Source organism: Protomyctophum bolini, assembly GCF_963924005.1.
Source record: "Protomyctophum bolini genome assembly, chromosome: 8".
In the NCBI taxonomy this organism is placed as follows: Eukaryota; Metazoa; Chordata; class Actinopteri; order Myctophiformes; family Myctophidae; genus Protomyctophum; species Protomyctophum bolini.
This window is the reverse complement of record NC_137869.1, coordinates 48,256,197-48,283,252: the sequence shown is the minus strand read 5'-3', so window position 1 is coordinate 48,283,252 and position 27,056 is coordinate 48,256,197. Positions and strand designations below refer to the sequence as shown.

General features: G+C 40.8%; 2 protein-coding genes across 3 annotated transcripts in view; one reads left to right on the top strand and one right to left on the bottom strand.

Annotated features, from left to right (window-relative positions):
- LOC308319836 (uncharacterized protein) overlaps positions 1-27,056 on the top strand; it is a 116,034-nt gene that overhangs the window by 5,672 nt on the left and 83,306 nt on the right. Inside the window, exon 3 of one of the 2 annotated variants that reach the window (XM_080770044.1) lies at positions 381-1,291. The exons of the other annotated variant lie outside the window; for it this stretch is intronic. Within the exon in view, the coding sequence (XP_080626170.1) occupies positions 381-1,249 (869 nt within the window). The 3' untranslated portion in view covers positions 1,250-1,291. Of the gene's footprint in view, positions 1-380; positions 1,292-27,056 lie in introns of those variants that run through there. 2 annotated transcript variants of the gene reach the window in all.
- LOC308319835 (chemerin-like receptor 1) lies at positions 6,888-19,260 on the bottom strand. The gene is made up of 4 exons (XM_080770043.1): positions 19,169-19,260; positions 17,096-17,389; positions 11,815-12,153; positions 6,888-9,989 (listed from the first exon to the last, which is right to left on the bottom strand). The coding sequence occupies exons 2-4, from the start codon at positions 17,339-17,341 to the stop codon at positions 9,558-9,560; spliced, it is 1,017 nt and encodes a 338-aa protein (XP_080626169.1). The 5' UTR covers positions 17,342-17,389; positions 19,169-19,260; the 3' UTR covers positions 6,888-9,557.

The window sequence follows — 27,056 nt, the reverse complement described above, 5'->3', positions numbered from 1 at the left end:
ATAGTGCTGCCAGGACAGACTCTGGTCTGTCCATGCAGCACGCCACGTGTTCGAGTCCCGTTCATGATGACATTTGCTGCATGTCTCTTCCATTCTCTCTCCCTCTGTCCTGTATATATTCACTTGAAGAAGAAAATATACTATCTTTAAAGGCCAACAACAACTATAAAAAAAAGTAACTAAATGCATGACTTAAATGATTTTTGCGGAGATCTTGCTAAAACGTTGAGAACAGTAATAACCTGTAGCTACTGTAGTAGCGGTTTAGTCAATCTTATCTTGGTAGGTAATGGCTCATTTTGTACATGGAACATGGAAGAAGAATGGATTTACATTTTAGGAATCCAGTGTTAACCATCATGTTATGTTTCTGCCCCTAGACATCCTGCAAGGCATATCTTTCCACTGCTCTGAAGTTGAAGTTGAACTTGAATCTGACACTGAGGTCACTGAAGACAGTGATGATTGGGAGGAGACCAGTAAAGACAATGATGACGAACGACGTGACTCAGGTTCCCTGAAGAAGCACCAGCGTGTCCACACTGGAGAAAAACCTTTCCAATGTAAACATTGTAACAAAAGTTTCAGATATCCAAGTGACCTGAACAGACACCAGCGTGTTCACACTGGAGAAAAACCTTTCCAATGTAAACATTGTAACAAGAGTTTCAGGGACCCAAGTTCCCTGAAGAAGCATCAGCGTCTCCACACTGGAGCAAAACCTTTCCACTGTAAATATTGTGACAAGAGTTTCAGACAGTCAAATGAACTGAAAACACACCGGCGGGTCCACACCGGAGAAAAACGTTTCCACTGTAAACATTGTAACAAGAGATTCAAACAGTCATCCCACCTGAAGAAACACCAGTATATCCACACTGGAGAAAAACCTTTCCAGTGTAAACATTGTAACAAGAGTTTCACTGAGTCAGGTTCTCTGAAGAGACACCAGCGTGTCCACTCTGGAGAAAAACCATTCAAATGTAAACACTGTAACAAGAGTTTCAGACAGTCAAGTAATCTGAAGTCACACCTTCGTGTCCACACTGGAGAAAAACCGTTTCACTGTAAACATTGTAACAAGAGTTTCAGTAGGTCAGGTTCCCTAACGAAACACCAGCCAGTCCACACTGGAGAAAAACCTTTCCAATGTAAACATTGTAACAAGAGTTTCACTCAGTCAGGTGCCCTGAAGAGACACCCTTGTGTCCACAGTTCTCACAGGACAAATACAAGATGTTCACTGTAAATGATGTGACAAAAGTTTAAATAACTCATGTCATTTGCAAAGACACCATTGCATTCACTCTATCCTTATAATAATTCAGCGAATCTCTGAATGTCTGAATGAATGTCACTGACAGCGTGTTATCTCATCATTGGCTGCACCAATCACTCCCACTTTTCACACAGGCATGGACCATAATTATATGGAGGTCTTAACGGACAAAAAATGCAAAAATGGGTATTTTACTGTCAATATGACATGAATATGAATGCAAAGTAGCGGTCCATGTGTGGACAGGCTACCTGTCGCCGTTGTGCATGGTGAGATGTGTGCAAACCGTGTAGTTTATCAGAAGAAGAATACCAAAGGATGCAACATTTATCAGTGAATTAAAAACGCACCGGGCGCAGTACCCCCCCTACGGCCACAAGAGGGGGGCAAATATCTCACAACGGGTAAGGGCTAGTAGGGTAAACAAAATAATGTTCCCACTATAAATGAGCTCACTGGGAGGATCAAATTAAACAACTGTATGTTCGTAGGGAGGTCGATAGACAAGGAAAATATTATACTATTTTCTTCTGTGAGACTATAACAACTGTAGACTCGAGGGGTCCTGCCCTCTCTCCATCTATTTGTGGGGGTTCCGCCAGGAAATAACCAATCCAGGATCTGTGTTCTGTGTGTAACTATTGTTGATGCTTTTAGCGTCAGAGCGCATCCTCCACTGGTGTTATGGAATTATTGATAATGCTATTAGTGTCCATCCTCCACTGGTGTTATGGAATTATTGATAATGCTATTAGTGTCCATCCTCCACTGGTGTTATGGAACTTTTGATGATGCTTTTAGCGTCCGAGCACATCCTCCACTGGGAGGCTCGGATAACAACACAGTGCTTCTGCTTCTGCACTACAAACTGGAGCTGACGCAGTCCAAACCTCAGTCCTACTGCACCCAGTGTACGGAAGAAGACGCAATTACACAGCTGCAGGGCTCACTGGCATGCGTGGACTGGGACGTCTTTGAAGGCGACCTGGCCGCGAGTATCGGCGCCTGCTGTCGGCCGTTGAATAACACGCCATTCATTGCGCCGATTTGGAGATACAGGCATTTGAACGTGGACCATTGAATGCAAGTGCATATGCGCACATCTTCAAAATGGCTGCGGCCACTGTCCCACTTGGACTGTTGTGCTAACGAACGGTGGCCAACGATACGATCGGATCAAAACATGAATTAAAGAATATAAACCCCTGGATAGCGTAGCTACGTTTCTGGCAGGCTAGACGATCAATTTAACACCGTTTTCTGCGGTTTTGGCGGGCTGCGTGTTAAGTGGACAAAAAAAACAATCTATCACCAATGTTCTTCTTATGACTCAATAATGTATTTATTTCCTAATAAAAAAACGAACTATGTTCTATATGGCTAAAATCCTTTAGTATGTCCTAAGGAAGCCTCATACAAAATGTGGCGCTTTTATCCGCAAGTGCACTATCCTCCTAAAAAAGTGCACTAAGCCTCCGGAGAAAATGACGTTGGCGTCTTTCCCTTCGCTTTCTTGGTTTTGCCTGTGCCGATGTGGTTGGATTCATTCCATTTAATAGTACTAAAATAGTATATTTTAGAGAGAAGTTGTGGAGCTGAGACGCTTCCCAGCTTCGAGGATAGACTTTTACCTCAAGGTCTAGCAGGCTTTGTGTCGGTGAGTACCTACTAGTAGTTACGTCGTGTTGTTTATTTGCTGGGAATTGTAAACCCTCGCATGGGTGAGAACAGGTGAGTGAGAACGTTGGACCAGGGCTAAGTAACACATACCTGGCGTGTTGTCTGTCTGCGCTGTTGTCCACAGAAACGGAAAGAATTCCTCTGCTTGGCAGGAACAATGCGCCGCCATCTTGTCTTCCTCCTGCTGCTGTTTTAGTTATAATATAAGTCTAATATGGTGGAGAGACTTTAACTATGAAATACTTTCGTTTTCACTCACAAACAGCAGTAAACTTTCCTCCATTCAACCAGTGGCTAGTGAACAAGGATGAGGGCACTGTCTAGTGAGCAAATCTAGTGAGCAAATTTAAGACTTCCGGTGGACGATCTCTTCAAAATAAGATTACCCTCTAGAGAAACCCTCAAGTTTCATTTGCACATTAAAACTACAAATTAAGCATTTAAATGATGCTATAAGACACACATTATGTTTCAGTGTAAAAATAAGTAATTAAATAATAATAATAATAATTGTAGAGACCTTTTGTCCTTGTGGTGGTTGACTGAGAGTACCTTTTTCTAACTGACTGGCTTTGTGCAGCAAACTTGACCAAAAAAGGGAAACGAGGAATGTCCAGACGTAGAGTTGAAGTTGAACTCAAAAGGTTTATTTCATCCAAGTGGAAAACAAAAATAAAGATACTTTTAGCATATAACTGTAACTGAGAATAGAAGGTGTAGAACAAAAACCAGACGTAAAAAACTGTGAACCTCCAACCTCCAACACCTGGCCCTCTGATGGCCAGGTCATTTATGTCCTCTCTGCCATGTCTGTAGGGGGTGACATAGCACACTAACAGGAATGTTAGACATGGCATGATGGCACGTACATGATGTGATGGCCTATAGTAGATTGACTCCTACAATAATAATAAAGTTATCTAAATGGATAAATGCTATTCACTGGAGTGCATGGACTTTATAAAGTGGACACTGGACAAAAGACGTACGGCTCCAGGTTCCATCCTGGAGGGAAATCTTTCCGGTGATAAAATGGCCACCAACATAAACTCAACCAAAGAACAAGATTCCTATAAAGGATCTCCTCACTGGTCGACAAAACCACCTTGAAGACCCTAACAGGAGCCCTCGTACAAGGTTTCTTTGGGAATGGGTCTGTTCCACAAGATTTGATACACCACCAATATACCCTATACCTGTCTAAATTCTTCCGTAATTTCAACGAAGTCCACAACACCAGAGGGAGTTCAATAAACCATGTGCAACCCAGATTCGGCACAAACGAGGGACTAAATTAATTTCGCTCCTATGCCACCAAAATGTGGAACACCCTACCAACAGTCATTAAGACATGCAAATCCCTTGACTCCTTCAAAGCCACTCTCAAAGGCACCTACGGACGGCTGCAATTAGAAACTGGCCCCCGTAAAGTCTGAATCACCCACCCCCTTTTTCCCCTGCACTGTATAATTTTTATCCCCCTTTTCCCCCTCCTTTTATGATGATTTCCTGTTTTTGGCTATATAGAAGTGTATATTTGTACGTCTCTAAATGTTCTGATGAATAAAAAATGGTGGACCCTATTGTAAACAAGTGTAACGCTATGGTGTTGTCCACAGTTAAAACACCCGGAAAGCCCAGGGTTATTTAATCCATGAAATCATAGCGCCCAGCGATTTATAGCAGCGGAGCACTTTTACCGACGGACCGGATGTTCTCCCGGATGTGGCTGAAGCAGCTGCAGTGGTGCCCACACATTTTTAAGTGGTGCAACCACTTCTACATCCAGCTTTGTCCGTGTACCTGTGTACCTGTGTGTGTGTCTTTGAGCACGAGTATGTTACGTATTTATACCAGTAGGGGGAGCCAGAAACAGAGAGAGGGGTAGTGCTGTGTCTGTAATGAGAGAGAGAGAGAGAGAGAGAGAGGGGGGGGGGAAATTTCACCACTTGGTTCACACAGGTGTGATTTTTTAATTGAGAGCTACTTTCAAAATGACCATTCCATTGCTGAAAATAGTTTAAACTGTACCTGAGGGGGCGTTACATAATACATATACAGTAAGACAAACACACATGGAATGGGGAAATGGAATTGGTAGGTTTTTTTTTGTATATAACTTGTAATTCTGACGCTTGTGCGCAACATTGTGGGTTTGAGCTGACATGCCCTTTTGATGTCAATCCAACAAGTCACCTTAATTCAAATGGCAGATTTTTGCGAACGCAGTGAGCACGTACTATGAGACCTATAGCAGATCATGTCTGTCTGTCTGTCTGTGTGTGTGTGTGTCTGTCTGTCTGTCCGTGTGTCTGTCCCGCTATCCAAATATGGAGTGTGTTGCATCAGCAATCACTCAGCTCCATATATGGGCACAAAAGGGGCCAGGTCCACTCAGTATATGGGCACAAAAGGGGCCAGGTCCACATATACAGTAACAGCGGGACAGACACACAGACAGACAGACATGATCTGCAGGGTCTCAGCTGCGTTCGCTTCCCGCGTTTGCGCGTCTTACTGGTATATATTAAAATTATATATATATATAATAGGGACATGTCATGTGGTCTACCTGCACAGGCTTTGTGATCTACTGGTAGATCACGATCCACCTTTTGGGCACCGCTGAGCTAGAGATGTATCCTCAAAACACTCTGGAGGCGATTGACAACAACGGGAGGTATGATTAATCATACCGCAACTAGCGACGGGACCCCGGGTGGGCCGTCTAACACATAATCTTTGCTTAGAATTGGACGGAATGATTTAGATCAAGAGTTATTGACTCTGTTTTAAGATTTTCGGTCTCGTCGGCTAAACATTTTCGATGGCATCCCACTCGATGTTGCACAACAGACGCTCCCAGCCTGTGGAGCAATGTGATCGGTTTTGATATCAATAATCTCCGTCCTGCTGATCAATCTTCGTCCTGGGCGCTGGGCGTTACTAATTGAAAAGGAGAAGAACTTCGTCCTGTGCGCTCACGCTCAGGGTGTTTAACAGTTTTTGTATTGAGTTGTGCTTGAAATGTACTGTAATTCAGCAAACTGTTAATATCAATCAATCAATCAATCAATCAAAAAGTCGGAGTAGTTGACTGTAATCAAAACCACCTGTGTCTGGAGGACGATGCAGCAATGGGAATCAAACGGGTGAGCTTCATTTTTATTGGATTCTTTTTATGTGAGCCTAGACACTTTTGATATAAAAAATCACAAATGTGATATAATAACCACGGATATGGTCTAAAAGTGTGAAACATTTTTCATTTCTTTAAAACACATCTATAGTGGCCTGATAGCGCTGTGTCTCCCTGCCAAACATTAGGTAGCAAATATAAGACGTCCGGTGGACAATCTGTTCAAAATAAGAGTACCCGTCTAGAGTAAACTGAATCCATTGAAAAACTATTGATTTGCACATTAAAACTATAAATTAAGCATTTAAATGATGCTCTACAACACACACTGTTTCTTTGTTAAAAAACACATTTCAGACTATAGTGGATGCTGACAAAAACCGGTTCTATGTATCAACTGGTCTGACATATGCACACGTTCGGAGAGACCTCCTCTACAACACCTCCTCTACAACACCTCTACAACATATATATATATATATATATATATATATATATATATATATATATATATATATATAATTGATGCTGCTATATAAACATTTTAAGTTTTTCAGAAAACAAAAGAGTTTATAGAATCTGCCTCAGGCCTAAATGGGTTAAAAGTTGCAATGCGATAATGGAAGCCATCGTTCTCACGATAATAACGACGGTGGACGTGTTTCTGAACTGCCCACAGCCCTCCAATGAGACACAGAAATTAGTGGAAAACAATTATTTAGTTTAGTTTATTTGTTTTTTTCCATACAAAACATTCTTAAATCATCACAAAATGTCATGGTCTGGAAAAATAAGTATAGACTGAAGCCTAAAGCTTATTACGTCTACCCTTTAATTGTGATATCTTATCATGAACCTCACTGAGGAGAGGACCAATTAAAATAGGATAGGCTGAAAAGTGGTTAAGTGGTCCTTTATATTCTTATTCATGTCCTTATTGTAGTCCTTCATTCCAGACCAGTGTGTGGAGTCCAGTCTGCAGGTGAAGCTCAGTCCTCCAGCTACTACTGTTTCTATTAAACAGGAACCTGAAGACCACCTTAAACAGGTACCTGAAGACCACCTTAAACAGGTACCTGAAGACCACCTTAAACAGGGACCTCAAGACAACCTGGATCTCAGTAAGTTTAAAGCACTATCTGTCTTTATTTATTTTATTGAAAAGGGGTCGGTACTGAGGGTGTAAAGATGAAGCGATATGAATCGTTTATTGTTTTAGGCATTGACAATGTTGACTACCATGAATCGGACAATGGTTGGGTTGTAAAAGTATTAACTGAAGCTTGGCAGTTAATTCTACTTCAGTGTTAACTAGCCTGCTGCAGAGGACTCACTGAAATCATGTCAAGTTCAAACCTTTTATAGAGTTTAACTGTATCTTTTCCGTAGACTTCCTGCACATCCCTGTGTTTTCCCTAGACGTGTAAAAAGGAGGTTTCCTCTGAAGAGGAGAGGAGCTCCAGTCTGGTCCAGGAGGAACCAGAGCCTCCACACTTATAGCATGTTATGTAGACAGCACTAGAATTGCATTGTATATAGTCATAGCACGCCATAGTACATATGTATAGCATAGTAGTATATATGTATAGTTTATACGTATAAGTTTCATTATATAGATATTCCACTGTTACTTTCTTAGCTTACGCATGTTTCATGATGAATGTTTTTATGTGATGTATTCCCATGCTTTTGTTCTTGCTTAATGTAAGTCGCTCTGGATTAAGAGCGTCTGCTAAATGCCTAAATTGTAAATTGTAAAGATGAGCAGGAGGAGCTGAGGAGGCTTGTGGGTCAACGTTGACATTATTATGAAAACAGAGAGACAGCAGAGCCTGTAGCCGGCACCTCAACTGAACACATGAAAACACAAGCTGACTGTGGAACATCACAACCAGCTAGTGATGAGCAGCTCCTCTCTTCACACTGTTCTGAATCTGACATCACTGAAGACAGTGATGAGTGGGAGGAGACTAGGGGAGATCAGTCTGCTTTAAACACACTGAAATCACAAAACACACAACATGTGGGAGGACAGCGCATGCTGTCCCAGGACCTGAAATCATCTAAACAAACTCACTCCACGAGGGGTCACACAGGGAATAAACCTTTTAGTTGTACAGAGTGTGGCAAAATGTTTAGATTTAAGCAAGAGCTGAAGACTCACATAATGATTCACACAGGGGAAAAGGCCTTTTCTTGTAGTGTTTGTTGTAAAGGTTTTGTTAAGAAACATAGTCTTAAAACACACACGCTGACTCATACAGAGCAAAAAGCCCTTTACTTGTACAATTTGTGGTAAAGGTTGTGTTAGTACAAGTGATCTAAAAAGACACATGAGGAGTCATACAGGGGGGGGAGCCTGTTAGTATAAATTAGTCACACACAGACACTTATATGATCATTCAGTCTAATCCAGGATGACAAGGATACTAAAGCAGAGGAATCGCATAATCTGACAATATCAACATGACTGATTAACAATAGTTTGTTTAATCCAGGATGACAAGGATACTAAAGCAGAGGAATCGCATAATCTGACAATATCAACATGACTGATTAACAATAGTTTGTTGTGAAATGGATTTTTGTTTCATCTTGTGTATGGATCTTATTTTCTATTCAACATGATGGAATTTCCTTTTTTTTATAATCTTGTATTATTCTCTCCAGCTCATAGGTTACTGGTAGAACAATATGATGTCTGTCCACATTTGTCAGGATTTGAGTCATTACATTCATGCAATAATTATGTTCATTAAAGGCAGTAAATAATGGTGCCATAAATGCTGATGTGCTGCTGTTCACCTTGTGTTGACGTATGTGTTTGGATTGTTAAATGATTATAGTACATCATATGGTAGATTCCCGAGACAGTGTAAATCAGTGGTTCACAAACCTTTTCATGTCAAGGACCCCCAAATTGACACTCATTATCCCTGCGGTGCGGACCCCCCATTTGAAAATATATGTCAAGGACCCCATAAGAGAAGATTTTCATGACTCTAGCAGTGATTTTCAACTATTTTTATTTCTAGGGCCCCCGGTTTGACCTGAATTAGGCTATGGTCCCCTATTTAATGACATTTCTATCTCTGGGGCCCCAATGTATATTGTAAAATCAAAGTTAATTTAACTCCATTTGGTTCCATTTGTACAATCTCTGAGTTACAGACACACAAGGGTCTATTTTATTTCCTAACTGTATCATTTAGCTGGGACTCCCTCATGGACCCCTAGGTTCAGACAACACAAACATTAAACACTAATACTTATTATTATTATTATTACTTAGTATTGAATATGGATTAATATCACAGACCTATTGAATTATATTTCCAAAACCTGCTCGGGATTACCCAGAATGAAGTAACTAATGTTTCTCTGGAGAGGAGAAGTCTGGAGCTCTCTGGTTGCCCCCACGACCAGACTACGGATAAGCGGTTGAAGATGGATTGAGACCTATTCTTCATCAGAAAGGGGAAGATCTGCGGACGGCTCAGATCGAGGCTCCTCCTCTTCGGCGAAGGCGCTCTCCAGCACCTCCAGAATGGACTCTTTATTCCGGAGGTCCCGCCGCACGATGGTGTACAGCAGCGGGTTGAGGCAGTGGTACAGAGCCAACAGGCAGCTGGCCAGACTCCACCCGATTCCAAATACGTCAAAAATGTGTATCGACTGGACGTGATAGGGAGCATAGCACAGGAAGAAGGAGGCTGTGATGGCCGCCCTGACGCTGAAGGGCCGACCCAGCGGCGAGCGACGGCCACCAGCTGCCGGCGAGCCGCCGTTCCTCCTCCTCCAGAGAATGACGGCGTAACAGGAGACGATGACGACGAGAGGCACCACGAACCCCAGGAAGTTGTAGGTGATGATCAGGACGTCCAGCCGAACCTGTAATAGATGTTTTAGAATGCAAAGAAATATAAATGTACTTATTCTGAATTTGTCGATATATCTCATTCAATGCTAGTCAGCCACTTTTCACAGCAGCAATGTGCCAATCCTAACTCAACCTAACAGCTGACCTGACTTGCTCCATGCTTAAAATCACTCTGTCAGCAAATGTGTAATTGTGTAACTTTTTGTGTGTCACCCTTATCTTTAGAATATCTATTATAACATTGCTTAAGTTGATCACGTGCCAAAAGCGGTGGACAGAAACTGGTGGACAGAAACTGGTGGACATGTGCTGTTGCCTCAACAGGGGCAGAAACAAGGCCACAAGCAAGGCCTTTTAACCACGCTATTTACACACACTACAACTCGCTTACAATTCGCAAACCTGGCAACACTGCTCCGTCTTCTCATAGGCCCTCCAGGCCCGCCCCCACACTGCTTTTCACAGTCTCACAATCGGCCATCTTGCTTTATATTTAGATGGGCGAGTGGACATTTAATGCAAATAAATTAATTATAGGTCCAGCAAGCAAATCATGATGGTTTGTTTGTGCTCAATAGGTCACAATTACATTCCGATTTTAGGTGTTGTGCTTTGTATGACATTTTGGCCAGTAGTAGGTTTATATCTATCTCAGCTTTGGCCTGATAGCACACATGCTAACAGTGGTGAACACAACGTTAGCAGCATTTGATGACAGGTTTGGTCACAGTCGCGATACTTTTCAGTTGTGTGGTACTTTTATATTGATTTAACTGTAACAGAAAGTTCTATCCAGACTACACAGTCCCATCTCCCAGTCACGGAGCTGGGACTGACAGTACAGAGACGAGTCGAGGAGCAGAGCAGGCGCAGCAGCACATATCCAGCTAGCGAGCTAGAAGCCACAGGTGTTGCCACTATAACTCTATGGTAGAAACAAGCCACCTAGGTCTATACAAAATAAGACAAAAAGAAGCAACACTGGTTGTTTCTGGCCAGTGTTGCCAAATAAGCCATTAGTAAGTAATTTAATTTAATTTAATTTATAAGCGATTTTGGGATTATTTTTGTAGATTGAAAAAATATTGGGGGTCCTTTGCTCTTGGCATGAAAATGTTTGAGAACCACTGCTCTAAAACAATATTAGACAAAGTTTGAGCCACAAACACATTGCTATTCATGATTCTGCTTATAGAGAAGTAGCCTATGTTAGTTTGTTTTATGGACTTGAGAGCTACTTTCAAATCCCTTTCTCACAATCTACAACAGCACGTTATCATTGTCATTGTGCTATAATAATAACTAATAACCCATCCGTTACTACATATGGAGTCAACTCCCGCAATTTCCTTCTTCCCATAGTGCGTGGCGAAGTAACTCTGGGATTGAGTGGCCGCGAAGCGGTCACGAAATTCTAGTATCCTTACATGACCATTTACTAGGATCTCTGTTAAGAGAGTGGACTATAAGGACGGTCTGAGAAGGGGGTTGGGGGGAAGGCTTGAGCCCAGGGGGCCGTTTGGCTCCTGTGAGGGCATGGAGAGAGAACTGGTCTAGACTAGCACACCAGTATCAACCCTGATGAAGACCGGTATAGGTCGAAACATGTAACAAAGTATCCTCTTTTTAAACTTTGATCTCCTTTTTTATTTGATGTCTTATTAACTTATCCCGACTGATACAGGTGCACCTTTTTACTATTTTAACATTTGTTTTTACTTCGGTGAGCACCTGGTTGTCTCTTTGCCTCTGCCTAACACACCAGTATGTTCTGTTTTGATCATAATCTCTCAATAAAACATCTTTGGAATATTATACATATTTTCCATTACAAACCACGGAGGGGGAGGGTTCGTAGTCGTCGGACTCGTCAGAGAAGAGCGATGAGGAGTTGGAGAAGCGACATGTGGACGGAGTGTCCAAGGTGAAGAACAGAGGCGAGCTGAGGACCGCGGCCAGCGCCCAGACCACCGCCGCGCTCACGCAAGACGCCTTCCTTCTCCAAGCGCCGCACCGGTTCATCTGGACCCACGCAGATGATGGCCACGCCACGGAAACACACCTGTCGACGCCGATGACCACCAGAAGGTAGCCGCTGGCGAACATGGTCAGAGAGTCCAGGGTGAAGTACACCTTGCACATGACCTTGCCCAGAGGCCATTGGTAGCCCAACGCCTGTGTGGTGGGAACAAACTAAATCATATAGCAAATCATTGTGGTATTGATTCATTTAATGTTTTAGTAGATGAAACTTGTGTAACCCTCTGCAAGGGGCCTGTCATGACCTGTTCTTCCATGGAAAACTCCTCACAGACAGCCAAGTCGCGCAAAACTATTTCAAACATACCGACTGTGTGAGAGTCAGTGACTAAATTTGACTGAGGGGCTGCCATTAGAATTTTTTTAATGTTTTGTTTGTTCATGTCATATGAAAGCAGGGTTCCTTTCTTCAACCATACTACAGTATAGCCTGATTGTCAGACTCAGAGAGCTTCCAGCTGCTCTCAGAGAGTGGGCGGGATCTTTGGGCTGGATCCAGGCTAACTACAGTACTTATATGGAGAATTACCATGAGTGTCTACTGTATGTGAAGTATATTTCCTATCTAACAACTTAAGAGAGAGACTGACGACGATGCACGCAGAATGAAAGTTCTCATTGGTCCATTTTATTGCAAAGAGTGTAGAATAACAGCATTCACAGCCATGGAGCATGAAGCTCCATGGATGCACCCAACCAGCCTCACGGCTTGTCTGGGCCTAACACACAGATAGACATTTCAGTAAGCTCTTTATACAACTCAAGACAGAGACATCAAAGACAAGGTGGTCTCAGGTTCCCCCACTGTCCCAAATGATTCCCTTATAAGGTAGTGGTCACACTGGTCAACAGGAACACAGTATAGGTGCAGCTGTTATCAGCACACAAACAACCCCCAACCATTTGTTTATGGGTCACTAGTTAGTGGCCACTGGCTATTGTAAGATTCCCATGCTATAAACGCCTCTGTGTCCTGACATGTTTGCTCAGCCGATAGACAACGTAGAACAGTTATTTAAGCTATATTAATATGAATTGTAGTTACATATACATCATATGTACGAGCAATGTATATATTAATGTGTGTTTGACCCCACTGGTGTGTGCATTCAAACATATGCTATACCTTCCAATCACCAGTCTGCGTTGGCTCAGAATTGTACATATTAGGGAAATTCTATAGTGGTCTTTGCGTGCTTGTGATGTGCGTGTGAAACGTGCGTGTGTCGTGTGATGTTCGGGGGCGTAGGCTACTTGTATAATGGTAAGTGAGGGATGATTCCCTTCAAATGATGTGTCTGTGCTTAACTATGTTATGGAGTTTATGGAGTAAAGATGAGAAATTATTATTAAAATGTTTTAGAATAGATACTTTTATATTCTGGTATAATCTAAAGCAGCAACAGCATCAAATAGTTACAAGAAAAACACAAATTAGGTCAAAATGGGATGCTTTTTTACAGCCCAAAAGGCTTCCATTGGCTTTCATTGCGTTGAATGATTGACAGCTGCCAAGACACGCCTGCTTGGTTTACTTGCCATTGGGGCTAAAATCTCTCAGCCCCAGAGCCAATAGAGGGCTGTGCTCAGCCCTAATGCCCGCCTCAGACCGTGAGGTCATTGGCTATTGACCAATCATAGCACCTGCTCGTTTGTGGTTGTTTATGATGTGAAAGAATGGCGGTGGAAGTATTTTAAATGAAATAAGTTTATTATTACTTGCGCAAGCAGAGCGCGCAAGTAATATTTTAGCCCGGTCTCTTTCACCGTGACACCCAACCCGCCATTTGATGTGTATGCAAAAAAAACAGCAAATCTGTGCCTGGTTTGCTGGGACCAGATTACATAAATGACCATATGTCTTACGTCATCATTTAGAGCTAGTCATACGTATACTATATACATAATCAGTAAAAATAAAATAGCAAATTGTGCCTTATCTGCTGGGACCAGAGTATGTGGTGTGTATATCTATGACTAGCTCTCAATGATGACGTAAGAAATATGGTCATTTGTGTAATCTGGTCCCAGCAAACCAGGCACAGATTTGCTGTTTTTCTTGCATACGCATCAAATGGCGGGTTGGCTGTCACGGTTTTGCCGCAAAGTAACCACAGTATACCGCTAATCAACTTACATACTCTATATAGTATATGTATATGTGTGGTGTAATTTGTAAGACACAGACCAGCTAATGATGCCTGGACATCACTAAATGTCATGTGCACATACACGCATGCACATGGACACATAAGACCTGATAATAGTGAACCATGATCAGGGTTTGGCACAGAACAGAAAGCCAAGACAAAGGCCCATGGTTAATCAGTAACTGGGGTCATCGTTAGGGGTTGAGAGCCAAGGCGGTGGTCAGATCGTGGACCATCCTGATAGGCCGAGAGCCATATGAACACATGAACACACGATAGATATAATGCCAGACAAAGAAAGATCTGGGCTGGTTGTTCCCCCACTCTCTACCATGTAACCTATGCTGTTTGCTGTGCTGTGTACTCTGAAATAAACATCAAGGAACATCATCTCGTCGTCTGTCTGCCGTGCACATTTACTCTCCTGTATGGTATTTTAATATACAACATATGTATACGTATGTCTTACGTCATCATTTAGAGCTAGTCATACGTATACTATATACATAATCAGTAAAAATAAAATAGCTAATTGTGCCTGATCTGCTGGGACCAGAGTACGTGGTGTGTATATGATATAGGTGGGGGAGTTATGTTTGCTATAAAAGAAGATATTGCCATTGAAATAATTCAAAATGAAATCAGGATATTAGAAAAAGTAGAACATGTATGTATACATGTAAAAGATAAAGATCTATATATCATTCTTATGTACAGATCACCTAAAACAGACCTTTCGAAATTAAACACATTTCTCGAAAACATGGTAAAGTATCTATCATCTCCGACTTCTGCAATTATGATAATAGGAGAATTCAATGAAGACCATTATACTGAGAAAGATAGAAGTATAAAGACCTTCATGTCAAGATTAGGCTTTAAACAATTAAATACAAATCCAACTACAGATTTCGGAAGTATTTTAGATCATGTATATTTTAACAAATTTGAAAGTATTATTACAGAAATTGAAGTTAGAGACACATATTACTCTGATCATGATGTAGTATTAATATCACTATAGTCCAAGATGAAATACATTTAAAACAATTGACAATTTACAATAAGTAATAAAATAATTATACTGTATAATATATTTTAATTCAGTTTATATACCTTTTTTTTCATCACATATCAATGATTTATTTTTCTTTGAAAAACTAAAAAGGGATCTAGAATATATCTAGCCTACATCGATAAAACCGTATTTCTTATATAGATAGAAACTTGAACCATACTTAATAATACTAGGTGTTTACATGCATAAAGTAGATAGGTAGCAAATAGTTACACCTAATAATTAGACATTTCAAACGTTCCTTCACAGAGATATTGAGATTCCACAGTTTACAGAATAATTATACTGTATAACATATTTTAATTCAGTTTATATACCTTTTTTTCATCACATATCAATGATTTATTTTTCTTTAAAAAACTAAAAAGGGATCCAGAATATATCTACATCGATAAAACTGTAAAAAAAAGTAGGTAGGTAGCAAATAGTTACACCTAATGATTATACATTTCAAACGTTCCTTCACAGAGATACTGAGATTTGACAGTTTACAGCAGTTGAAAGTACTTGCGCACTCTGCTTGCGCACTAGTTGGCCATTTATGGCCTACTAGTGTGCAACAAGCAAGTATGCACTCGACAGAGTGCTGTTCTAGTTTACTTTATAATCCGTTTTGTCCTGTGTCCGTGGAGGGGAAAATGAAGTTAAGAGACTGGGAGCATATAGTCCATTTAGGATAACAAAAGGAAAGGAGACAAAATACGTTTTGTGAGTTTGAAATTCTTCCTTGGGGCAGACAGCTGACCACACACCGGACCCACAGAAAGGTATTGTGGTCTGCTTAATTTATCTCACAAAGTTAATGTGATTAATGTGATTTCAATGTGATTAAACCAGGGATTATGTTACATAATCCCTGGTTTAATCACATTGAAAGTGGCTCGAGCTCTCATTGAGTTGGGAAGAGAGAGAGAGAGAGGCTGTGTTTGTGTGCGTGTGTTAGTGTTGTTTCGGTGCCGTGTGCGTGCGCACGTGCGTGCATGTGTGTGTGTGCTTTGCAAGTTGCTTGCATCTTTATTCCATTTTGGTCGGTGCCGTTTGCGCCAGTTGCGCTCGCGTGCGTGTGTGTGTGAGTGTGTTTGATTCGTCTCGGCGCTTGTGTGTGTGTGTGTGTGTGCGTGTGTGCGTGTGTGCATGCGTACTGTCATTATTAATGACAGTATAAGAGCATGAGCTATCTGTACAAATACAAACAATGTTCAGTGGAGTGTTTGTGGTGGGCATGCACTTCTGTTGTTGTGGAGCACTTAACAAAGTATAGGCCTGTAGTAGTGTCATTGCTGTACTTTGATATCTGGAATATGATGCTATTGCTGCAGGTTGAACTAGTAGCATATAGTATAATGGATGTCTTATAGCCCCGCCACCCAAAATCACTGCCAGCCGGTGTGTGTGTGTGTGTGTGTGTGTGTGTGTGTGTGTGTATAAATTGGGGGTGCTGTTGATTGATTGTTGCCCTCCTTAATATACATGTGAGTTAATCGAATCCAGCTGTGGGGACCTATTGTGTGTGCGTGATTGTCTCCCTAAAGCTCTCTCTATGGCCAGCCGGGACGCATAGAGTACTTTACCTAAATATGTGCAATATTGTATCCAGATACTTAATGTCAATAAACGACACTTCGCAATAAAGTGGCTCCCATTTACCTCCCAATGCTGCACATTTTACCCAGGTTAGTAACAGGAAATAAGTGTAACTTTAACGTTGTGAGAGAGGAAAATGGAGGAAAATCAAATGAGATGAGACCCCCCCCCCACACACCAGAAGCAAAGATTCGAGTTCACCTTCTTGGTTAAAAAAATCATTCCCCCCAAGGGGTACCTGGGGGGAACCCCTGTTCTAGTATACCTGGTGCATGATGGACAGCGGCAGCGTGGCAGCGAACAGGAGGTCAGACACCGCCAGGTTGAGGAACCACACTGTGCTGGCGGTCGTCTTCAGCTTGAAGGCCGCGGCCCAGACCACCACGCCGTTCCCCAACGCGCCCACCACAAAGACCAAGCCGTAGACCACGAAGCACATGATGTCCAGGGAACGATACAGTCTGAGATTGGATTCTTCCTCCTCTAGGCTGTTGAGACCAGACAGATCCATCGCGTTGATGTTGTTGATGATGATGTTGTGGTGGTGGTGGTGAGAGATCTGAAATGACAAAACAAAGAAACGTGATCTTTGGTGGCCTAATAATATTTCTGTAAGTGAAGACAGTATTGTAATATTATATACATAATATTTGATGATTCTCCCTCGCTTTTATTAATTCTGCATTGGGCCACCCTTTTGCAACCAGATCTTATTTTAATTGTGTTTGGGAGACAAGAAACACTTTCCTGGGGTTTGTGTGTGGTAATGTGTGCGTTTTTAGATATTTTAGTGTTTCAAAGTGTCCATGATGTCATGGACACTTGGCTCACTTCCTTCCTGGACTACAATTTCCATAATGCTTTAGTGTCCATGACATCATAAAAATAAAAACACAATAAAACTATAAAACAAAAACAACACACATATTACCCACATAAGAACCCCAGGAAAGTGTTTCTTGTCTCCCAAACCTCATTAAAATAAGATCTGGTTGCAAAAGGGGTGAAGTGGCCCTTTAAGGTTTATTAAACCCCTTTTTGTTTTGGGGGAACAGAAACGATGCACATTTGAGACTTACATTATACTTACTGCTATTTTCGAGCTTGTAACATATTGCAACATAACAGCTTGCAACATATTTTCAGATGGGGGGGTCAATTACATATCATTTTTGGGGTCCTTGACATGAAATAGTTTGAAAACCACTGATATAGAAACATGGTGTTTCAGAAAACTGCGAGGATTTAGAAGACTTGGAGAAGATTTGTAGAACCTGGTCTCAGTCCTAAATGGGCTAAGCATGGCCTATATTAAAAATACATGTGGAAGGGCGTGCACAGATGGACACTAGGTGGTGCTAGAGCACCTGCCCTTTGCCCTCTGGACAACCAATGTGCCCGTCTGAAAAGTACAGTGTACAGCATGTGGACCATGGTGACATTGATCAATTCTTGATAAAAAAGCTTCTAATATATTATTTATGCTCTAAAATCTCACACTATTAAGGCAACTGCGCTGCACAAGGTGCCCTTTTTTCACTTGAGCACCTGCCCCTCTAAATGTCTGTGCACACCACTGACTGTATGCACACAATGTTTTCAAGGAAAGGCACACGGGCTGTGGTGCATCGTCCAACTCAATTGACTGTAGATTCCCCTTGCAGCATGAGCACTAGCAGTTGTACAAGCTCTGAGCTTGTAGATCTGCTATTCTCAAATGGCTGAAATGTATATAGGACTGAAGTGTTTATTTTTATTTTTTATAAATTGGTTTTAAAAATGTTTTTAATTAGTGCACTAAAATTTCTGAACAGACTATATTCACATCAATATGTCTGGCTCCCCACCCACTCACTCAGGGTTGACGTGTCACACCTGTAGTGATGGGAGGGGCACCAAAATGTGGTGTTTTTGATTGGGTAATGGGGGCACTCCCTTATTATAAATGTACAAACTTGTGTGTATGTTCACATGACCTGATGAAGATCGAATAGATCGAAACGTTGTCAGTAATTAAAATAAAGAACGTCTTGCTACCTGAGGTGTGCGGGCTCCATCCAATCTACTGAAGTTTCTTTTAGCCCAGCACCCAGCCTGTCGATGTGCGTATTCTACGTCTGCTCTATTTTTTTTATAGCACCCCATTGTATTACTGGGGCCCATGGAGTGGTCATTATCAAGAAATAACACACAGCTGAATTCAGCGATTGACCAATCAGAATCAAGCATTCAACAAAGCCGTGTAAATAAATAAATACATTGATTTGCTGTTAAATTGCTCTGATGCCATCCTTGACATACTGACCTAAGTGCATGTTAAAAAGTAAAAACGGCTCACCTCTCTCAGCGTGGTCAAGGCTGATGTCAAGCAGAGAACTGAATGTCCTGCTCAATGCCTGTGTGTGTTTGAGATGTCCGGCCGGCGCTCTATCGGGGGGTGGGACAAATCCCAAACCTCCATTATATAATTAACAACAGGAGTCGATCCAAAGACGTCGAGAGAAGAGGAGACAACATCAATGATGACGCGTTAAGAGTTCAGAGAGAGCATCGTCAGACACAAAAGAATATATTAAAAAACGGAACACATAAATGGATTGCAACACATTAACAGAAACAATTACCAATGGCAGACTACGAAAAGAGAGAAAAGAGAGGGGTAAAATATATAAATAAATGAAATACCTTGTCTAAACGGACGTCTGAAGAGACTGAGCGTGGGAGGAAAACATGTGGTTTGATTTACCCCCCCCCACACACACACACACACACACACACACACTATGCACGGGCCTGCATTTACTCAAGTAGTATTTAGTAAAATATTGATTTCCATTTCCAGTTTTCAATACTTTTACATCTCAGAGGCAAATGTTGTACTTTATACTCTCCACTATAATCATTTTAAAATCTTTAGTTACTAGTTACTTTGTAAATTTTGATTATTATTGTTATTACAAAACACACACTCAGCAAAAGCCTACATTGTAGATTTTTCTCCATACATGATGACATGCGAGTACACTTTTCCCACCACCACTGCTGCTGTGTAACTGTTCACCAGAACCAACCCAGGAAGTGATGGAGTCCCAAAAGGTCCACAGGAGCCCCTCCTGGAGCCCCACACACCAGATGTGAGGGGGAGGAAGAAATTAACAAAAAAATCCCCAGTGAATCTCTCCCTTTTGTTTTCTCGCATTCTTGGTCTGTGTGTGTGTGTGTGTGTGTGTGTGTGTGTGTGTGTGTGTGTGTGTGTGTGTGTGTATGTGGCACTTGGGATGCCAAAAAAAGCAGCCAAACGGCTTGCGAAATTCTGTGCAATATCTTCCACTATCGGTAGCCGCCAAATATGGCGAAGACGCTGTTACCTGTACCCCTGAAGGGTGTGTGGGTATTTGTTCGGGATTTGCTGACTGCATTCTGTACGGCACCTTGTAAATATTTGTGTCCTTGTATTTGTATCTCTTATGTGGACATAAATAAATGATTAAAATGTGTGCGCGCGCATGCGTGAACATGACCCCAACATGACCCCTGTGCACGTGTGTGTGCGTGCGTGCCTGCGTGCATGCATCCTGTGCCAACGAGTGTGGGAGATTATAGTTTCATGTGTGTGAGTTAACATTCATAAAATGCAGAGAGACAGTGTAGTGCCTCCACTAGGCTACACTATAGGAGTAAGACAAATACAGGTAAACCAATAGGAACCCAGCATCGGTATAAACCAAGGGGCCTCGTTACTGATGGAGTCTCCCGTCGACGTTGTTTGTCCCAGACCAAAAGGACCACAATGAAAATAAGTCAATAAGTCTTGTGTCTATGTCTTTAATTTAACGCTTCCCTGACAAACATGTTTTTTACATTCTTTCTGCACGTCTTTTTTTTGCCCCCTCTTGAGCACATACGCCCCAGCTGTGTTGTTTTCGCCGACTGAAACTAAGAGGAAAAATGTTGACTACCTTTTTCCACTGACTAAAACTAAAGGGAAACTACATGAAAACTAAGCTATGATGACTAAAACTATAAGACTAAATATACTGGCAATTTCGTCAACAAATACAAACTAATAGACTAAAATGTTAGGAAGGGATTAGTGGACAAGAGATCCAGTATAAGTCATTTTACACTTGGTTGCATGCTGAAAAATATAATTATGACAGTATCAAGGCCGGGAATCCAGGCCCGCCTAAACACTTTGGTTCGACTAAATCAACTGTAGATTTAGTCGACCATTTGTAGGCTTTGTGTACCATTTCGCGTCTAGTAGCTCCAATGAAGTTGGCCCATCTTCATACATAAACCATCTTTGACATGACCTTATGACCTTAGCAGCATCCTTTCTAACTAACATGCAGTGGTAGGAAAAGTACTTAAAGTAAAAATAGCAATACTGCAATGTATAAATACTCCATTACAAGTAAAAGTCCGGAATTCAAAAAAGTAAAAGTACAAAAGTATTGGCATCAAAATGTACTTGATATACCAAAAGTAGAAAGTAATCTTCATGCAGAATGTCTAATTTCAAGTTTTCAAATATACAAATCTTGTGAAAACAGCTCTACAAGCTCACAATGCGTCATATCACGACACATTGTGAGCTTGTAGGCCTATACCTCTGTGAAGTTGGCACCCCATTATTCCCCATGGAAATGGTGTCATTCTTTATAATTTGTATGATTTTTGAGATATTCCAAGTTATACGTTTGCAGAGCCTTACACCCCCAATTGTTTTTACTCCAAATGTAACTAAATGGTGTCTTTATTTAGTGCTTTTTGTGCTCTATTGTTGAAATCAACAATTAGGCATGTGGCCATTTTGGGGTATGGCCAAGAGGGGGCGCCAGTACACCAGACTAGGACAATGTTGTAGACAGTAGCAAACAACTTCAAATATAAAAAGAAATGATACCAGCACAAATTATTTCCTGAACCACCATTCTTTAACGTATTTCATTGATATTATGTTGTCTATTGTTTGTCATTATTGTAATTGTGCTTTGGCAATTAACACTTTGGCAATTAACAAAATGTTATGTCAATAAAGCCTGTTGAATTATATATATATAGAGAGAGAGAGAGAGAGAGAGAGAGAGAGAGAGAGAGAGAGAGAGAGAGAGAGAGAGAGAGAGAGAGAGAGAGAGAGAGAGACACACACACACACGGACAGCTTCACGGACGCGCTCTCCTCCGCGTCCGTCGGGCGCGGAGGTGGAGCTTCTTTTCCATCCACCAGCTGTCTAAAAACCCCACGAAGAAGAAGGGCTTCAGCTTCTTCTGACGCTCCTGACGCGTCCAGTGTGCCCACGGGGACACACGTGCAGCAAAAAAAAACACTGCTTGATTCTACATGAGGGAATCGATCATGTTTAGACTGCTTTGGATATTTCACCAAAACGCACACACAATAGGTAGGCTACTACCATGCAGGTCTATCGCAGTAGATGAGCTCTTTCTATGTCTTTCCATTTTCTTCGCCTGAGTTCTATTCACTATATTGTTTGGACCATCATCATTATCATTGGTCGCTGCAGGAGAAATTCTCTGTCATGATGAAGTCCCCTCCACGTTGAATGGATGGTGTCTCACTGTCTCTCTCCTCAGAAGAACAAACAAAAAGTCAGATCATCTCATCTGACGGTATTGTGAATTCCTCTCTGGCCGAACAGGGAGTACCGTTGGTGGCTATGTTGCAGAGAGGAGAGATAGAGGAGCGGCACTGATTTAATTGGCTTTAATTGTTAATCATTTGCAGCGTGGACGCACATTATCTCATACTAGCGTTCAGTCGGTCGCCTCGACTGCATAGTGGCATTATATTTTGGCTGCTGTTGCTGTTACACTATTCAAACATCAAGGATGAGGGCAGCGTCTAGTGAGCAGATCTAATGAGCAAATTTAAGACTTCCGGTGGACGATCTCTTCAAAATAAGAGTACCCTCTAGACACTGGACAAAAGACGGCATATATATATTGTTTAATAATAAGTGTCAAAACTGCTGAGATACACGAAACGTCTGCTCTCGTGGAAATCAAAAAATCTAAGTGGCCATGCCCAGATGGGGCATAAATAGCCCGCTGATTGGCATCTGGGCAGGGCCAGAATAGGTGATGTGTCTTAAAGAGATATCCATGAACACTGCCCCGTGGGGTCAGTTCCCGTACATATTGAATAATATGTAGTGGAGAGCCAGTCTCGAACACGATAGAGAACTGCTGTGACCAAACGTGCTAATGGCCACCAAGACTAGCTAGAATCTAGCTGCTAGATCACCTGTGAATGATTATCATCATTAAAGGTGTGCTTCCATTGTTTTGTGGGGAAGCAACAATATGTACCAATGATGGTGGCTCATTTGCAATGACTTGTTCTATTGTTCACCAAACCCTGAACACAGGATGCCAATGATGGCAAGCTTTGAGGCCAAGGGCATTACATTCTAGAAATGATTATCAAAGGAAACGTGTCTGGACTGTACGACCGCTTTTACCTGGGTCTCAATACAGAGCTCAGAGTCAAACACAACAGCCATCGTTGTTGTGTTTGGGGGTTTAAAGAACTTACCAACAACAAAGAAATATAGTATAATACAAATATCTAGTACACTAATAACCAAATCACATTTGTATTGGCTTAATAAAAGCATTCTTTGAATTTGGAGGGTTAAATATAACATGGTGGAGTCACCATGATTTTAGTTTGTTCAGTAGAAGTTTCCCCTGTCAGTTGGACATGAAGGACTCCAATCATAATCATTTCAGGCTATTGCTTTCTAAAGCTTTCAATGTGATTTAAAATTTGTGACATAATTGGTGTAAGCCTAATGGTTATAATGTTATAAACAGTTTCATCATTTCAGCAGCAGATACCTCCTGGATTCACAGGAGTTTCAAAGTAATTCAACGTTCAAGCAAAGACAATACAATGTTTAGGCCTATATGCATTGGCTATAACACCGTATTGGACAGATGCATAGAGTTTGTCAAGAACAGTTTGGATGATACTGAGAAATATGTTTCAACAATTTAAACCAAATGCTGTGTGGGTCTTCTACAATCCTCGCTCTGCAGAAACTTAATGTGCAAAGCAAATAATTTTGTGGGGATACCAATTAATACATAGTGATTTTAGATTTTGATATTTCTGTCAGACTCAAACAAATAACTCTAAAGTAAAATGGTGTCCATCCATAATGTGATCATGAACAGCTGATCTATGATAACCAGTGACCATTAACAGGGATAATCTCTGCATTTGAATGTGTTATTGTTCACAATGAGGCATCAGCCATCATCATTTAGATTTCAACCTTGATAGACTACTAGACTCTAGAGAATCCTGGTGTCATTGTTTCCATTCAAAATGCATTGAATTAAATTATTTTTACCAGGTAATGTACAAAAAATGTTCAGTGATAGAAAAGGGGGTTATAATTTAAGACGAGAACTTAACTAAATTAAAATCGAAGAGTATGTGCATCTCAGTTTGTGGAGTTCAATTGTGGAACGGACTAAGTAAGGAGGTGCAACTCAGCCCTATAACATCAACCACTTTAGGAGGTCATATAAAACGATTATATTTAGGAGGTATTTAGACGAGGAGGGGCGGTGTTGACGCATTGAGTGATGATGGGTTAGGGTTAGACACATTCCACCAACTCAAGAAGGAGGGGGTGGGCATTAGAGTCAAACAGGTCTGGCTTCTTGTGTGGAGCATTCTACCGATGGCGTCAAAATCCTTCAATAAACTGGTCAACTTGGTCAAGTGTGGTTGTAAAAGTGGTTGTCGCCGGTGCTCATGCTCAATAGTTTTTAATGCATTACTTGACACAGAAAAATAATATTTTAGTTAGTTAGTTTTAGTTAATTAGTTCTATTCTAATTATTCTTCTATCAATCCCCATCTATTCCCAGTTTAGTCTCTTTTTATTTGTTGACAAATTTGTCAACATTTTATTTTGTTTTTGTCAGTGAAAAAATGTTGACAAACTTTGTTAGATTGAACCATGTGTCTAACTTGAAATAAATAAATAAATGTATAAAAACAACAAATAATTTGTGTATAAGGGATGTATCAGATCCTTAGTTGCATTAGAGCCTCAACAGCATGAATTATACATTTCCACATTAATTTCACATTTATTTATTTACTTATTTTCATTCTGAACATTTTTTAACTAGAAAGTTTGGTTTTAGCTTGACCAGTTCGTGACACCGTGGACTGATGATTCTTTTTTAATGGTTTAACATTCTTTTGTACTGGTTTAACAAGATGTTTGTTGGACTGTAGCCTGCTATTATAAAATCAGCTCAGTGGCTCCATGACTGCTGTGCTGACTCAACACAATACAGGTGACTGTTCTATTATCTATTAGATCATGTATGCATTCTTGTTGTTTTTGTAGCAAGTGTTATTATTATTATTATTATTACTACTACTACTACTTCTACTACTACTACTATTATTATTGTCGACATTTTTGGTCTTGTTCTTGTTGTTGATGTTAATCAATATAAACTATGCCACATAGATGCCTTCATCATTACTGATGATAGTGCTGTCATATAAATCTATGTATCCATCAAAGCTGTAGCATTACCTTCAACCCATATCACTTAAATGTAGGGTAAGGGATATTTTAGGGTAAAACCAAAAGCTTTTTTCCCCTTAAATCATCAAAGTTCTATTCTGATAGTAATAATTGCGGGTATGTAGGGGTAGCTACATCTTTAATAAGCAAGAAATACCTTTTCAGGTGGTTTGCAAATGTCTGCCAATCAGGAGAGGGTACCCATTTATCAGCTTCAATTTGACCTTCCAATTTCCTTTAAAGTTCATTTCTTTGAGTCATCACTTCCAATTTCAGTCGTTAATCCTGCATCCTGTATGCGTTTTCTCTCCTGATTGGAAATGCATTTTTTGTTTAGAGCTGGACAGACAGGGGCGACATCTGTTAGTGAACAAACACCTGTATATAGCGATGATTCTTATCAGAATATAGAGCAATTTAACACTTATTTGAACAAAAAGAAAATCACTTGTCCTACCTTTAAAATAATCTCTCAATGGTCAGCAGACATTAATGAAACAACCACTGGAATATGGTGATCTAGCTTTGAAAAAGATCAAGTGGCATGGAAGCTTTCTCAAAACAAAAGTTAAATTATAACACAATTATAATAAAATACAATATGTTATATGTGGGGGTCCTGCTTCATCTCTCTCAGGTAAAGCATCCTTGACCAGAGAAACGTGAAGACTCCTGACCAAACTATTAGATCTACTAACAAAAATAAATATTCAAATAATTTGACCACTTGTGTTGTGAACAGGCTGGTGAATAGGCTTGGAATTCTGCCAATCATGTTGCCTGTGTTGCTTTTAGGGATAATAAGTAAGTACATTATTGACAGTACTGGAAATGTAACTAAATTCTGTGGCTATTCGTATTTTCTTTTCATTTATTATAATTTTTTCCCTTTATTTTGCAGGTATGGCGGCGTCTGGAGGTATGGTGGCGTCTGGTAAGATCTATATCTATACCAGAACTTATGAATATATACAGTGTTGTATTATCCTAAGTACTGGACCCTCGTCTGGTTCTGACAGACCGGTGTTGTGTGTGTAGTCTGGGTGGCGTGTGACGACCCGGTTGAATCATTCCTTGGTCCGGCGGCGGACAGACGGACAGGCCCGGGAGAACAATAACATGACACCAGACAGTATCACGCTAAGACGTTCACAAGATTAATTACATACATACATATAGAACATACAGTATATAGCTTTTGGATTCTCATGTCCTAATGACGTCACTAACTAGACATCACAATCTAGCTGCCTGCAGCACGCTGACCTTGCTGTCTAAATGTCTCCACTCCAGGAGCTAACTATAAAGAATATGTTACAGTTCAGGCAGTACACAATACATATCTAGTACATTTGTATTCAAGTACACAGCATAGGCAATCAGATCATATCATAGATCATATCATAACATAACATACAGGATATGGATAAAATATATTATAAGAAATAATACATGCATACGTGTGTGTGTGTGTGTGTGTGTGTGTGTGTGTGTGTGTGTGTGTGTACACTCTCTGGAAAATAATGTATATCCGGCAGAGCAAAGTAGTTTTATTTAGTTTTGAATAAAGTCTGAGCCCTCGCACGGCAGTGGACTTTTCAGACTTAAAGACCTGACCTGCTTGCATGCACTTCGACT

What these genes read in the sequence shown, in the direction of transcription:
- LOC308319835 (XM_080770043.1), bottom strand. Translation starts at nt 17,341, where the DNA reads ATGGATCTGTCTGGTCTCAACAGCCTAGAGGAGGAAGAATCCAATCTC. An exon ending in CGCTGTCCATCATGCACCAG is followed by an intron (nt 12,154 to 17,095) that starts GTATACTAGAAC and finishes CCCACCACACAG; the next exon opens with GCGTTGGGCTACCAATGGCC. An exon ending in ACGAACCCTCCCCCTCCGTG is followed by an intron (nt 9,990 to 11,814) that starts GTTTGTAATGGA and finishes CATCTATTACAG; the next exon opens with GTTCGGCTGGACGTCCTGAT.